This window comes from Phascolarctos cinereus, unplaced genomic scaffold, assembly GCF_003287225.1.
Source record: "Phascolarctos cinereus isolate Bilbo 61053 unplaced genomic scaffold, phaCin_HiC Scaffold_5;HRSCAF=322, whole genome shotgun sequence".
NCBI lineage: Eukaryota > Metazoa > Chordata > Mammalia > Diprotodontia > Phascolarctidae > Phascolarctos > Phascolarctos cinereus.
The window spans coordinates 306267176-306283163 of record NW_027555958.1 but is presented as its reverse complement, the minus strand read 5'-3'; the positions used below and the strand labels follow the sequence as shown (position 1 = coordinate 306283163).

Below are 15988 nucleotides of genomic sequence, written 5' to 3'. Positions count from 1 at the left end.
TCTCTCTTTATTTCTGATTTCCCCTAGGTAGTGCTCTCCCACCTCATCACTGTGTTTATTTTTCATATATCCTCTATTTACATATCTCTGACTGTGTATCTACCAATAGAATGTAAGCTTCTTGAAGGCAGGAACTATCTCACTTTTGCATTTGTATTTCCAGCATGTCTCACGGGTCTTGATACATAGGTGCTTAATACATGTTTCTTACTGTATTGATAATTGTATAAAATGTCTTTATTTGTATAGGTACTGGAAAATTGGGCTTCTCCTTTGTGAGAATCACAGCTCTTATGGTATCTTGTAATCGTTTGTGGGTAGGGACAGGAAATGGCGTCATTATCTCCATCCCACTAACAGAAAGTAAGTATATTTTGGATAACAGTTGGAATATACATAGGAAGTTTTAGGAACTAGTCATATCATCTTAAAGTGTTTACTTTCCAAATTTCAGGTAAAGAAAGGCCTTTTGTGATCCTACTACCTCTGTAGTAATGGTACATATAGCTATGAAATTCATGATCCCCTGGGTAAATAGTTTTTGTGTACCAGGATTAATATTGTGAAATGAATATATTTTACTATGAGAAATCTGCCATCCACCTGTGCGTCCTCTCCCCCAGCCTCCTTTCAGATTTAGGATCTTGTTTTTAAAGGGCTTTTTTTCTTAGGCTATTTCCTTTTCCCATTCAGCTTTATAACTTGAAGGTGCATTTTAAAATATTCCCTAATAAAGATTTTGATGTTTTCCGTATGGCTACGCCTAGGTTTTTTTTTTAATAAATTTATATATACTCTTGAAAACAGTGTAATGAAATTTCTGAAAAATAAGTCAGCAAGCTCTTCCTTGAATTTGAAAATGTGTGTTCTGTGCTATGTTTGGGCATGATGTGATTGGAGTGCTTTTGTAAATAGCACATGCATTGTGTGTTTCTCATACTGTGTTCCATTACATTGCTCATCCATTAAATAAGTGTTTTTATGTTGCACGTTCAATTATGATTCCTGGGGAGGGAGAGAAGAAAGGCAGCCAAATGCCACATTCCATAAAATAAAACTTACAAGATGACTTTTTAGAATATAAATAGATTGTTGTGTCTTTTCTCTTTCCCTTCCTACCTTAAAAACAAACACCTAAACTGGGAACCCTTCAAAATGCTGATGTCTGAACTCTGAATTCCCTGCCCTATTGGTAGTCATAGATTTATAGTACTGAACTATCCATTTCTTTGTGAAACATAAGGTGTTTAAACACAGTAAATGCTCTCTATCTTTGGTAAATTGAGTGTACTGGCTGCTAAAAACCAGCACGTTGCTCTGTGGCAACTGGACTAATAGGAATCATGTGATCAGGGCAGTTGATTAAAGCAAACCTTGTGACTGTAAGTGTCACATTTTAAATGAAGCATCTTCTGTGTCTTGGTAGGCATTTTTATTTTTATGTAAGGGATCCCAGATTTTGTCCCTCTTGATACTTTATGGGGATAGTTTCGTTTTTGGCATAGTCTAATTCAGCAATATTCCTTTACAAAAAGAGCGAAAGGGGAAAAACTGGTATAACAGAAAACCACCTGTGTTGAATTCCTGACCTTCAATTCAGATTTGTTGCAATTAGAATAATGTTAAGGATCGTCATACGGTTTTTTCTGTGTCCTGAACTTTTGAAAACAAGAACCTTCCATTTGTTTTGCTTTCTCTGATTCCTTTTGGGATTTTGTTAATTTAGTAAGGAGCTTTAGAGCTCAAATTCATCAGATACCAAAACATGAAAGTGACTCATATTCTCCTTCTCCTCTACTGTCATATACCTATCCGTGTCCCCTTTCCTCCTTTCTTGCTGTAGCGGTAATCCTCCACCAGGGACGTTTACTGGGGCTGCGGGGTAAGTGCAGATCCTGAACCAGATTCTATTTCCGGGCTGCTCATGGCCACTATGAGGCTGTGTTTCACTTAGAATAAATGCCCCTTCTTTGTTCCTAATGCCATCACTCTCAGTCACTGCGCTGCAGCAGTTTCCTCTTTGTTTGTTTGCTACATGGCCACCAAGTCTGCTCAGCAGTTTAGTCTGTTGTCATCTTTTGTTGCAGCTGAACTTCCATCCCAGGCTTTGTTTTTCTCCCAGTAAAAACGTGAAACCATCTCTTAAAACTGTCATTAATCTACATTGTTTTCTCCTGTTATCAGTCATGTTTCTTTCACTCATTGACTAGTCCTTGGAGTGGGGGTATTTTGTATGTCTAGCTGATTTAAAGTGACCCAGCACAAGTTCTAGCCAGCAAGTTATGGTAGCTGGATTGTTTTTCATATTGCTTTCTGGCTAGAGGAGGGAAGTATTCTGCTGCTTGTTATTGAGGGGGAATTTACTTGTTGAGTTGAACAGTCTAACTATAAAGAGAGATTTATTTTTAAAAATACACTTGGCCATTGGAAGTCTGCTTTATAGGCTATAAAATTGGTCTATTTTTTCAAATGAAAGAACATAATATAAAACCAGCTGTAGTACTTGATGTCTTTAGTTTACGAAAAGGATTTTTTACAAGATTTGTGTAAAAACTAAGTTTTGATACCTGCTAGACTGGCAAATCCCCTAATCCATTTACTGAGGTACTTTAAAATAACTAGCATGCTCTCTTTTCCCAGCTCTATCTTGAATTGGCATTGCTGCCCTTCTGTTTCATTTTATCTCAATGGCTGTAGCTTTTTAGATACCATAAGGATTAACCAATAACTTCTCACACCAGCAGCATTTTTCAAGGAAAAATATTTGGTATTTGGTTTTCTGTTTCTAGCAAATAAAACCTCAGTAGGACCCGGAAACCGTCCTGGAAGTGTAATCCGTGTGTATGGTGATGAAAATAGTGATAAAGTAACTCCAGGAACATTTATACCGTATTGCTCAATGGCACATGCCCAACTCTGCTTCCATGGGCACCGGGATGCTGTCAAATTCTTTGTTGCAGTACCAGGTGAGATGGATCCTGCTTGTGAGATAGTCCATATGATTCTCTTCATGTAGCTTTTAGATCCACTATGCCGTTCCCAAACTGTCATTTTCCATAGTTACTTTCATAGTTACTAGATACCTACTTGTAAACAAACTTCTAGATGTATTTGGATGTAGACACTCTTACTTGTAAACAGCTATGGGGTCTGTTACTTCATTGAAAACCCCATTTTTTCCAGTAATTACAGGAACATAATTGGACTAAAGAAGTAACTAGAAGAAAACCTAATGCAAAACTTAGTGTGTTACATATTGTTAAGCATTCAGTAACTGCTTGTTGAGTTGAATTGAATAGCTAGGCTGGCAAAAGAGAGACGTCTTAGGTGAGAACAACCTAAGTATTCTCGTACTAAAAACCACATTGGTGGCATTTTTGCATGCTCTGAAAACATCTAGCTTTTCTGTTTGATAGTAAAATCAATTGGTGTATGTAACATTTAGTTTTGTTCTCATCTTAAACAGGTCAGGTGGTCAGCCCACCAAGTGCTGCTACGGCAGCTGCTTCTGCTAGTGGTGGTGGTGGTGGCAGCGGCAGCAGCGGCAGCATAGAACTAGCAGGTGACAAGCCAGGACCGCCTGCCCAGGAGTCCAGCCAGAACCCCTTGAAGTCCATGCTTGTGATTAGCGGAGGAGAGGGATATATAGATTTCAGAATGGGTGAGTATACAGATCTCTGTTGGGATTTCATGTGCGAGTGTGATTTGGGCCATCTTCTTAATCATACCAAGAAAGCATTCTACTTAGGAGATCTCCATAGTATAAAATCATAGATGGATAAATAAAGAGCTAAAAGAAACCTTGGAGGTTAGCTAGTCTTATCTGATTTTACAGATGAGGTCCAGAGACATTGACTTGCCCTAAGTCTCACAGAGTGTAAAGAGCAGAACTTTAAATCTTTAACTTAGTAACAGAATTTGAATTTCTCCTTAAAGCAGAAAGTATCTGTTTGAGGTAGAATTATTTTAATATAAATAATGAGATATCTTGAGCCAGTCAAAATATTCATGGACCAGAAATTACCTAAAACTTAAGCCACAAAAGGGATTGGAAGCAGTTCAAACTGTATAGCTGAAAGGTCCTATATTTGTAGGGTATGAATCGATCCAGAATTAAGTTTACGACTTGGGAGTCACAGACCAGTGCCAGTATGTCATGTGTGATCACAGATTCTAATATGAAATTGCCCGGGGCTTGAGTTGATGTTTCAAGGTTCTGCTGGTCTCAGTAGAAGCCTGTTCTAATTGTTGATTAAGTTGGTGCATTGCTGAGTTTAAAGAAGTTAGCTTAGGTTGGATTACCATTGCCTTAGTACCTAACATTTTGCAAGAAAGCTCTCGGCATGGGAGGAAATATGGTAGCTGGTCAGAAGCAGAGAGCCAGATAAAGGAATAAATTAATAGAATACTTTATAAACTATTCTTTAAGATAATTTAAAGAATATATACTTAAATACTAAAGTTTCATTCTGTAGTTTAAATATTCCTTCCCATACTGAGCCCCCAAAAAGTGAATAGAAAGTGAATTAACTAGATGTTGGCAGTATCTCACAAAGATAGGCTGGAAAATAGGTCAGTATTTGAAAACTGGGGCTGTTCTTAATAACAACTACTACTTGATTTTTTGATGGCTGTAGTTAAAGCTTTGTTTTTGAGCCTAGAGCACTTTTTTCTTATACTTCTTCAATAAGAGGAAATTGATCCTAAATGGCCTCTTTGTTGTTTCAGTGACTTAAGGCAAGATGATTGGAAAGAAGATTTTTTTCTTCCAATTTCCTTTGCTACAGTCATTGTATGTATTGTTTTTCTGGTTCCTGGTTTCCTGGTTACTTTACTTTGCAGCAGTTCATATAAGTCTCTCCATGACTTTCTTTATTCATCATAATCATTGTTTCTTAACAAGCACAATAATATTCCGTTACACTCTTGGACCACAGCCTATTTATTCTGTAGTTGGTGGACATCTTATTTTGTTTCCAATTCTTTGGTATTACAAAAAGTGTTGTTATAAATATTTTGGTGTATATGTGGCATTTTAAAAAAGCAAAACAAAACAAAAAACCATTGACCTTCTTGGGCCAGAATGCCTGTTTCCAGATTGCTTTCTTAAATGGTTTTTATCAATTCATCGCTCCACCAACAATTCGTGAATGTGCTTCTCTTTCCACAGTCCTTCTAGCATGAACTATTCCCATCTTTTGTGGTCTTTGCCAGTTTGGATCTATTATGTTAATAAAAGCAAAGCATAGAAAGCCAAACGTTGCTTCTTAACATCAGTTAATTAATTCTTAACATAAATTGCCTTCCCAGGTTTCCACAAGTATTTGAAGAAATTTTATTTTCTTCTCCTAGGCCTTTAAAGTATGTAACTTCTATGCTCTAACAGACTATGAAAAGGTCATCCTGGGGGTGTACAAAGAGGAGTGTTTGTGTTTAAAAAGGGAACAATGCAAGTACTATTTAGATACTACACTTTTCACTTCTGTCAGCAGCCCCAAGAATCACAATGCTTTCTTCTGGCCTGCTGTAATCTCCATGCACTGTATTACCTTCTAAGACTTGTAACTTCCCAAACCAGGCAAGTGAGCATCATCTTTTTATCTCCAGTGCCCATTGATGCAGAGCTTTTTAGGGACCCTGCCCGAAGTCCTGGCATAGTAATATGCCAGTTGACATTAGGTTATTTCAGAGTGACAGTGCTCTGTAATATCAGTAGTATCAATTAGTAATCAATCTGTTAAGCATACAGTGAGGTGAGTAGTGGGTAGAGAGGAGTGGAAAAACTCTGCAAATGATCTTTTAAAAGCAACATGGTGCTTCCTTTAAAAAGCACAGTGTGGCACTTAGTACTTAACAAATGCTTATTGACCTGTTGACTTTGCTTTCAGCAAAAAAAATCTTAACTGCATTTTCACTTAGCTTTCCCGTGCCTTCATTCCCACCATACACAGCTAAGTCAAGGGCTGTTAATTAAAGTACTAGGGATCATGGGAAGAAAATCTGAAGTGATTAATGAGTGTCTGGCTCATAACAGATTTGGCTTCATATGGTATTGGAGGAAGATACTTAAATTTCCTTTTTCCAATCTGCAAATCTGGCCTATTAGAGAACCCTCATATCACTGCTGATGAACCCACACACATTGTGTTTAGTGATTTGTCTGTTTTATGACTATAACTTCCTCATCATAGCAGCTGTTGTTCACAGTTTGAGAGTCTTAAGATAAGTCAAACTCTGTCCATTTGAGATGGGTACAGAGCTAGTCTTCTTAAAGTTGGTTTTGCATTATATTTCTATAGATATCAATAAGTCATTGTTTTAGGATTCATTTCCAATATGCTATAGTCAACCACCTTTCACAAATCTAATCTAGAAAAAATGACTTAGCTCTTTTACAGTTTCAGCAGTGGCTTGCGTTAATGGTATATTCCCCCTGATGTTCTCTTGTGTACACCAAGGTGGGAGACAAACCAGTGCCTCAGCTTATTGAGTTGAGCAAGAATGACAGGCCTGCTGAGCTGGTGGCACTTCTGCCCGCTGCTGGTATTTGGAGCGTTCGGCTCACTTCAATCTGCCTTATCCTCTTTCCATCAGGTGATGAAGGTGGAGACTCAGAGCTCCTTGGAGACGCCCTCTCACTTGAACCCTCTGTGGCCAAAGCTGAAAGAAGTCACTTGATAGTGTGGCAAGTGATGCATGGCAGTGAATGAATGAATGCAGCAGAAACATCTGGGGAGGAGAGAAGTCTCTTCTGCATGGTTCCCCCCATCCCCACCCCCTTTATTTAATGCTCTCTTTGTGGAATCAGTTTCACTACATAATGTTTGAGCATTTTTCCTGTTAACTTTATATTACAAAATCTGTCCTGCCATAACAATACAGGAACTAGCTGTTTTACTACACCAGTGTTATAGGCAACTTCAGTGTATTATGAACAAATCAGAGAATGTTTACTTTCTTAAAACTGGTGAACTATAGTAAGCAATCTATATGTGGTTTACTTCACCACAGTCTAACATAATTCACTTCTTTTAATGGAATCACTTTTTAGTTGTCACTAATAATGGAGTCAATGGAAAACACTTGATAAATTAAACTGTCTGTACTATTAAGTAAAATTACAAAGTTTCCCCCAGTGTATTATAAAACTGACAAAAACTAATAACAGGTGGAATCATCTGGATTTAGCTAAATGTCCTTGGAGGGCAAAAAACAAAGTGTAAATTACTTTAACTTTCATTTTCAAATCTGACAAATCTTGTTTATATAGTATATAAAACTTTGTCGTTTCCATCAGATTTTAGGGGGGTGGGGTTTGTATTAAAGAAATTAAGACTATGTTATTTAAATAAAAGTTTCATGTTTCTGACTTCTTAGAGCTCTAAAATTTATGAGGGCTGTTGCTCTGAATACACTAAATTGTTTGGAGGACAGTCTCTTCCACTTTCATACTGTTATGTTGCGAAGGTATGTTACTATAAGGCTTAAAAAGAGATTCTTTAGCACTGAGGTGATTTTAAAAAGGAACATTGTGTTTTGTATTCCTTGTACAGGGGATGGTGGGGCATTTTTTTGTTGCCTTTTTTAGTTGTTTTTTTCATCCCATGTAGAAATCCACCTCTTTCCCCATTTGTTTCTGAAGAGGTCTTACCTGTTAATAAAATTAAAGCTGTAATATTAGTGGAGTAGAACCTAACCAACTGGGAGATCTGATTAGAGAAAGTATTTTCTATTGTATGTGTAAAACTATGGAACAGCTAGCACTTGGCACTCTAGATGTAAATAACACAAGATTTTGCACCATATGGAGTTGAAAAAAGGCCATGGTTAACGAGGAAAGATTGCATGAGGGAAACCAAGCCAATATGTATTCCTGATTTAAGAATGATACTACATCTCTTCATTCACTGTGGGCATCCCTCTTCTATTTTAACCAGATTAAAGATTCTGGTTCTAACACCAGTTTTTCTCGCTTGATTGGTTTTTAAACCATAATGCTGCAATAATGATTCTCACCTTAACTTTTTTAAAGTGTATAATCTATAGTTACTTTTCCTTCTCTGTTATTTTAAGCAGAGATAAATTAAGTGATAATTTTTTAAAATGTTAACCTATAGTGTAGATGTTCCAAAATCTAGTAACTGCTTTGAAAAAGGGAAAAGCAGAAGAATGTATGAAACTACCTAAGCATTCTGAACAGAAGGGGTTTTTTCCCCCCCGCCCTATCATGCAAAGAAGTTTCTGAAAACTGTAAGAGAGCGCTGTATCTGCCAATGACTTGTTGCACCAAAATGCTAAGTTGTTGTTTTATGGTATTGGTAAATTTTTTTGTTTTGTTTTTTTGATAGCCTGCAGGGTCCCTAGAAACCATCTTGTTATAGGTATGTAAGCAGCATAGAGTCCGTACAGTAAAACTGCCACGCAGTTGGTTAGGAAGAAGGACTATTTTAGTAAAAGTTGCATTTTCAAAAGTAGTCATTTAGGGGCAGCTAGGTGGTGCAGCGGATAGAGCACCAGCCCTGGAGTCAGGAACACCTGAGTTCAAATTTGACCTTAGACACTCGACACTAGCTGTGTGACCCTGGGCAAGTCACTTAATCCTGATTGCCTTATCCCCCCGCACCCCCCCCAAAAGTCAGTTTCTGAATTTTCTGATCACTTTTTTTCTTTCCAGATCACCTAAAATGAAGGCCACTCTTTCACAAGTTGTTTGAGGTGTCTGTTTTTAAAAACTAAAACTACTTGTGAATTGTTGTGGCACTTAGTACAAAACATTATCCAGTGTTATGGCCTTGAAGGTGTACAGATGTATGAAATGCTGTATTGATATCTTGGATCCCAGGAAGCAAGTCTCCCAGAGTTTCACCCCATCCACCGATGATCAGGCAGTCAGAGGTTTGCATGACAGAATCAAATACAGGAAATCAGGGTTCAAAGAGAAATATTGGAAAAAAAAAACCACTTATGATGGAAGAGGCAGACGTGATTACTCCTCCTTTATGTTGTAGGCTTTAGTGGAAGAAAGGCAAGTTTCTTAAGTGTTATCCAAAGCATTTAGCTGACGTAGGGCACTGCTAAATTCTCTTAGGTATTGGTGGTAGCAAGCTCGGGGTGAGGGTTCCAAGATTTTCTGTTGGAGTTTTAAATTTCAGTCAGGTACTTTGCTACTTTGAGCCCAGTGACGTATTGTTCTCTGTAACGTTCCCCTTGTGTTGACAGCCTTTTGGAAAGAGCTGCCAAGACAGAGAATTCTAGCATGTAGCAAAGAGGGTAAAAACAGTACCTGTAAAACTGCCATGTGAGGTCTGGTAAAATGGGGGGAGGTATACCTCGTGTGGTTTTTTTGTTTGTTTTAATGACAGAAACAACAGCTACAAAAACCCTGTTGAGAGAATGAGGGATGATGGAGAATTCTCCTTTTGTTACACTGGGTGTTGTGCTCGCTGCCTTTTGATGGCCTTGTGAGTCTTCAGGCTCCGTGTCGCAAACGGAGCATCTGCTCCAGAAAGTCCGCGATCTTAAGAGTATGTTGGTGAATATCAGTCTCATGTGGATTCAGTTTCATAGAAAGACGGATGAATATCTTGATAGCTGCAGCTTGTTGATGGTGTGAAAACATTTGGAGCACAAAATAGGCAGCCCGAAACTTGTCAGAATGAGTATGTTTGCATGGGAAAGGTGAAAATGAATTCTCAAAGCTGCTGTATTGTTCTTTTTTTTTTGTAAAGGTCTTCCTGCATTTGAACAGATAAGAGTTGGCAGAGAGTAGACACTTTAACATAGGCTGCCTTAGCAACAAAACAAAAAATTCTGATTTATTTTATTAACTGTTCTAAAGAGCCTCATCTTTCAAATGCTGTGTAACTGAATATTTATTTCCCTGTGAGTATTATGAAAATTACCAAAGGATTCAACCTTATTTAGGATTCTTCTTGATGGACCCCATTGAGATAGGGACGGGTTGAGTCCCTGGTCTGAAACTTGGGAAGAATAGAAGACTAAGTGTAGTTCAGTGGAAAGCGGGATGTGTTTCCACAGAGATATGCCTCCTGCCCCTGTCACCACTGGTGCTGCCCCTCAGAGCATTTTCTATACGCTAAATGTCTTTTCTTTCTCAACAAAACTGTTTCCTTTGTTTAATCAGTTTCATATTTCTCAATCTCGTAAAACATATTTTAAACATCTTATGGTCTATTTTTTTTTTAAAGTTTTGTTCTAGACATCTTAACGCTGAGTTCTACTTGCCTCTGTAACCTGATGTGTACTACTACCATACAGCGGTTCCCCGGCTGTCTCGTTTAAGGTTGAGGCTTTGTTTCTATGAGCAAATGGCTCATCTAGTAATGTAGTTATTTCAGTATTTATTTCTATTATTGAATCCTTGGGGTTCAGAATGTAACTTTGTACATGAAATATATATATAAATATGTATATGAAACATGCATGAGATTAAGTGTCTTCTTTTGCATTACACCAGAAACCAAGGCTTAGCTCCTTTCGGAAAGTCAAAATTTACCTTCCTAAACATTGTTCCTGAGGGACAAAGCTGGCGCCGTTTGGCAATGACCAAAAGGGAGTGGTAGAGAAGACTGGTTTGAAGAATGTCAGTCTGGGTCACATGTTCGGTTGGTGTGAATAACACCAGACAATTAGCCTTTCTAGCAATGTGGGAGCTCTGAGTCACAGTCCACATATGTAGCTAAGACAAGCCATTTTGCCAGTAATAACAGGCAGGCTGTAATGTCAGTTTTAATAATATAGTAGAAAATCCCAAAGGACAATTAAAGCCAGCCGTAATGTAGCTCACATTATAACCCATGTTCTAAGTACAGCAAGTTTAATTTGGTACAATTTGTGCAGTATTGAGCATAACTTTGTTACGTGACCTGTCCTGCGACATGCCAGCCCATCATTGCCTTCACTACTCTGTTGCTTTATGCTAGTCAAAACCATTTAATTCTTGTATGGCTGACCCACCCAGTGAGTTGGGGAATGCCCCAGAATGTAAAGCAATTATGGCCTTAGTCAGTCCTGGGCTGGACTTTATCCTAATTCCCAACCACCTTCCTAGTGCCTAAAGTCATTGTTTTGGAGATTGACTGTCGTTACTCACTGAATAGTCAGCTCCTTCCTGACCAGACCTGCCACTGGAAAACAAAACCAGACCCACTCAGTTTTTTCATAGCCCAGTCTAAATTCCTGAATTCTCCTTTGTGACTTTTTCCCTTGCCTGTTGGCTTCCCCTGAGACCTCACCCAGCAGCAGAAGGTGACTGTCACAAACTCCCCAGTACAGCAGTATGACAGAGGTTCCTGAGTTCTGCCATAATCACCCTCCAGGTCTTTCTTTGTAGTTCAGTCAAAGGACCTAGTATAAAATAGCAAGTTTAATTTTTAGCAATTACTGGTTTCCGTTAGGGAATTTATATTGCTATTTCATTGCTAAGGGTTTCTCAGAACACAATCTTAGGTCTTGTTTATTGAACAGTGTACCTGACGGCGATCCTGCGATGCTCAGAGGATTTCCCTGATCATCGTGAAGCACCTTTCTTGTTTTTACCCGTAACTGGAGCTGCCGCTGGGTGGACGGAATTGGATTTCTCAAGTTGGTTTAAGCATTTCCAGAATGACTTCAGGCTCAGGGGGCAGGTACCAAGGTATTTAGTGCAATGCACGCAAAGAAGTCATGGCTTTGTTTCTCTCTTAGGGAGAGGTGGACAGACCAGCCTTGTCACAGTTGAGGCTTCTCTTCACCGAGGCCCCGGAAACCTAGAGAAAAGGAGTTCACTGGCTGCCCAGCTAGGTTCACAAACATCAAAAACTGGAAGCATGGCTTCCAGATGTGTTCTTAGCTAGCTAAAACCGGGATGTAGTGAGTGGGTATATGTAGCCTTAACCACAGGATAAATCTGATATATCCCCTCTGATGTATCTGGAGTAAGGGCAGCATATTGGATGTTGGACATCAATATGACCTCCATCTCTAGCTTTCCTTAGCCATTCACATGGAGTGGCGCTCTTAAACTTCCCCCCTCCATGGCCTTGTGATGACAGTCTTCTGTCCTTCCACCTCTCTCTCTGCCTCCCTGCTCTTACACTGATTCTTCATCCTTCCTGAGAGCTTCTGTCTCTATCCCTCTCTTCTCCCTATCTATCCTGTTCTAGCCTTACTCCTCTCCTTCGTGGTTTTGACCCTATACTAAACCGGTTCTAGGTATTGTCTTCCACTCCTGTCTCCTTGCCCTTCTACTGTGCATCGCCCACCAATCCTCAACCCTGGATCCCAGCCACCATATGCCTTCACTGCCTATACTCTAGCTGTGGACTGATGCAAAGGCACAAGACAACCAGCTGTGTCTTCTATAAGCTCATATAATGAAACCCTTAACTAGGCCCTCACTGTTACACACATTCCTTTTATTCATCTGATTGACCCAAGCGCTCCCTACAGTAGTATTTAGACTGTTTCCCTTCTCTTCGATCCCACTGTGCCACTCCCATCACCCTCCTCTCTCAGCAGATGGTCACACCCCCTTCTTTACTGAGAAAATGGAGGATTTCCATCATGAACCTCTTCACGAAGACGAGGGGGGCCCTTCCTGCCAAGTCTTGTCCCTCTTGTGCGTTCACTGTGGGCCATCTCCAGTCGTCCATATCTGTGTCTGGCTATTGGACCCAGATGGCTCCTGAGGAGAAAGTGAAGCTGGTGACTTTGCACAGCTCTCCTTCACTTAAATCCAGTTCACTTGCATGTCATCACATCACCTTCCTGATGCCGTGGTCCTCTTCAAGAATGAAAGATAACAGCAACGACAACCGTTCACTGAGCCTGTCCCCTTTTGGCTGCTCCACCAGTTTGCCCCATACCACTTGAGAGTGGCCCCACTAGTAGGTGTCTGAGACGGATTTGAATTCACATCTTCCTAACTTCAAGTCCGGTGTGTTCTCCTCTGTGCTGCCTAACTGGCGAAAATGATTAAGTTGGACTGTGATCCCCTGAAGTCCCTTCTAGCCCTAAAATCCTGTGATCCTTTATATTAGTGAGTACAGACCAAAGTGTTCAAAACCTTCAGTGAGGTTTCTCAGTGAAATATGGCAGAAAGGGCCCTGGACAAGAGGTTGGAAGAACCTGGAATCTCTTCCTGACTCTTCTTTGGCTACATGACTTTGATCAAGTCACTTCTCAGCTTCAGTTCTGTCATTCATAAAATGAGAATAAAAATGCCTTCTGTTAAAAAGGATTGTTGTTTTTGAGCCAACGAAATAATGTATGTGAAATTACGTTGTATCTGAAAGGCAGCATCCAAATGTGAGATGTTACTACTTGCTTTCACTACCTTTTAGCTAATTTTTTTAAAAAAACTTTTGTGGAGGAAGTCTTTGGACAAATCGTATCTGCCCACTTGGTGAATCCACTCAATAAAATATTGCATTTTTTTTTTTACTGATATTGAGTGTGTCGTTTATATATGCATTACAGGAAAGAACCGGCTCCTGGGTTGAGACTTGGTGACATTTTAAGTCATTCTTGCCTTCTGGAGAAGTGGACATTGCAGCTTGAGATGGAGCAGTAGTCTGGCTGATGCAGGAAGTTCTTACAAGAATATAGGAGAGAAGGATTCCCAAGTGGGAAAATTCCAGGATGCATCATCACAGCATTGCCTCCTTTTAGGACCAAGACTTCAGCCGAGGAGTGCTTGGTTTTGACTTAATTGCTAATAATAATAGCTAGCATTTGTACAACACAGTATGCCAGGCACTGTGCTAAGCGCTTTTAACAATTATCATCTCATTTGATCCTTACAACATCCCTGGGAGGTAGAGGCTATTATTATCCTCATTTTACAGTTGGGGAAATTGAGGCAGAGTGACTTGCCCAGGGTCACATAGCTAGGGAGGCTGGATTTTAACTTAGGGCTTGCTGACTCCAGGCCCTGTACTCTATCCACTGTGCCAGCTCACTGCCTTGAAAAAAAACCTTTACTTTTTGCCTCCACAGTCCCAAACAGCAGGTGGCATATGAGAGCTCCAGAGGGTATTCTAGGCAGCCAGATAACAGTGGATAGTGCTGGACACTGAGTCAGAAAGACCTGAATTCAAATCCAATGTCTGATACTTTACTAGCTATGTGATCCTGGGCAAATCATTTAACCTCTCCTGGCCTCACTTTCCCAAACTGTAAAATGGGGATGATAATAGCACCTGCCTATGTTGTGAGGAACAAATGATAACATTTGTAAAACACTTTGCAAACCTTAAAGTACTATATAACTGCTAACATTATTATTATTACTGATCTCTGGGTTTGGCTTATGAAACGGGTTGATAAGGGAGAAAACCAGTGGCCCTTGGGAGTGCTAGTAAAACTATATTGGTGACATTGGGAATGGGATAATACAGGGTCCTTCTGTCCCGCCCAAGCTTAAGTCATCCCATAAAGCCCTGCCTGATCAGCCCAGACTTCTGAAATGTGTCCCGTGAGGGCAAAGGCCAAGGTTTCCCCCGAAGTTTATGTCATCCTAGCTGTAGGACTGTGAGGGCACTAGTCACGGTGGCTTGGGAGGAAAGGTCCTTCTTCAAGAAGAGAAGCTGCTTGATGCCAGTAGCCATATTACAACCATATCGAGAGGACTCTCAATAGGGCCATAAGGACATTCTTGGCTAATGAGGGTGAGTATCTTGGGGGAATGAAGTTATCCCTTCAACATTGCAACTTTCCCCATTGCGGTTTTGATATATTGCAGGAATTTGGGGGGAGTTTTGCAGAAGCCACAGATGACACACAAAGGGCACTAGATGACAGAAACAGTTTAGAAATTCAGAAATGCGCATATATATATGTGTGTGTGTGCGTATAAAATATTGTATAATAGCAACCCAAATTTTACAATAAGGTACTGTAAACACCCTATAGAAAGAGAAAAAAATTTCAGATTGTTTTCTCTGGTATGAAGGGAGGGCCAATCCAAAATATTTTTCACAGATTTTCCAGATCGCAGGGACACTGCACGCCTAACCCCTGTGATGTGGAAGGGATGACTGTATTATGAGTTCTTGGGAGTCAACTAGGGCAATTTCTATGCTGATTATAATGGGTGGAGCCAAATAGAAACCCTTGGGGGTGCCTAAGCTGTCCTATGCAGTTCACTCCAAACCATATCAGGAGAAGGGAGGTACTGGGGGATATTTCTCTCCTGGTGTTAGAGATAAAAGCCAGAGTACTCTGCTATACTAACAATGCTGTGTGGCACCTGACACTTTATAGTGGATTGCAGGAAGCTTGTCATGGACACTCCTGATGTCATCAATGTGATAGACTACATCCCCTTGTCCCAAGGTGACTATGTGAAGTTTCTGACCTCACCAGTGCCTGTATCTCCTATCGTGGTCTAGTTGGGGGAAGTTTATTTTCACATGGGAAGGAATCCAGTATACTTTCACTATCCTCTAGGGTGACCCCAGATATCTCTCCTATTACCATTGTTTAAGGGTCAGAGAACTGAAGGAGACCATATTTCCTGTGGGCATTGCTGTCCACTACTATGTTAATGTGATATTGATTGGATTATACCTGAACACAGTGACAGAAGTGCCTCATGTGGTTACCCATATGGGGATGATAGAGATCATCATCTCAGGTTGGGCCCCCCCCCCCCAACAACTCTTAAGAAAATCCAGTTTGGGGGAATATGGTGGATGAGAACTCAGATGGTTCCAGATACAGTCTAGAACAAGCTATGAACATTAACTTTCCCTAAGTCAAAAACTGAAGCCTGGAGGATCATTGGACTCTTCTTAAAACTCCCATGTTTTCTACCTGACATCTTGGTAATCCCCATTTACTGAGACCTGCATGTCTTTCTCTTTCAAGTGGGACCCAAAATAGGCTATAGCCCTGGAAGACCTAAAGCTGGTCATTTACCAGTTTTTCTGCCTGGGTTCTTATGACCCTGTGGGGCCTATGTTTATTTTTGAGATCTCTCTCCATA

At 40.0% G+C, this 15988-nt stretch overlaps 1 protein-coding gene across 8 annotated transcripts in view; it reads left to right on the top strand.

Moving 5' to 3' along the window:
* SPAG9 (sperm associated antigen 9) overlaps positions 1–13447 on the top strand; it is a 149568-nt gene extending 136121 nt beyond the window's left edge. For 3 of the 8 annotated variants that reach the window (XM_078156069.1, XM_078156072.1, XM_078156071.1), the window contains 5 exons: positions 250–363; positions 1844–1882; positions 2790–2966; positions 3467–3661; positions 11488–13447. In XM_078156069.1, the coding sequence (XP_078012195.1) occupies positions 250–363; positions 1844–1882; positions 2790–2966; positions 3467–3661; positions 11488–11855 (893 nt within the window). In that variant the 3' untranslated portion in view covers positions 11856–13447. Of the gene's footprint in view, positions 1–249; positions 364–1843; positions 1883–2789; positions 2967–3466; positions 3662–6594; positions 10443–11487 lie in introns of those variants that run through there. The other 5 variants (XM_020972598.2, XM_020972600.2, XM_020972599.2 and 2 more) reach the window with 3 other exon arrangements.
* The last annotated feature ends 2541 nt before the right edge of the window (positions 13448–15988 follow it).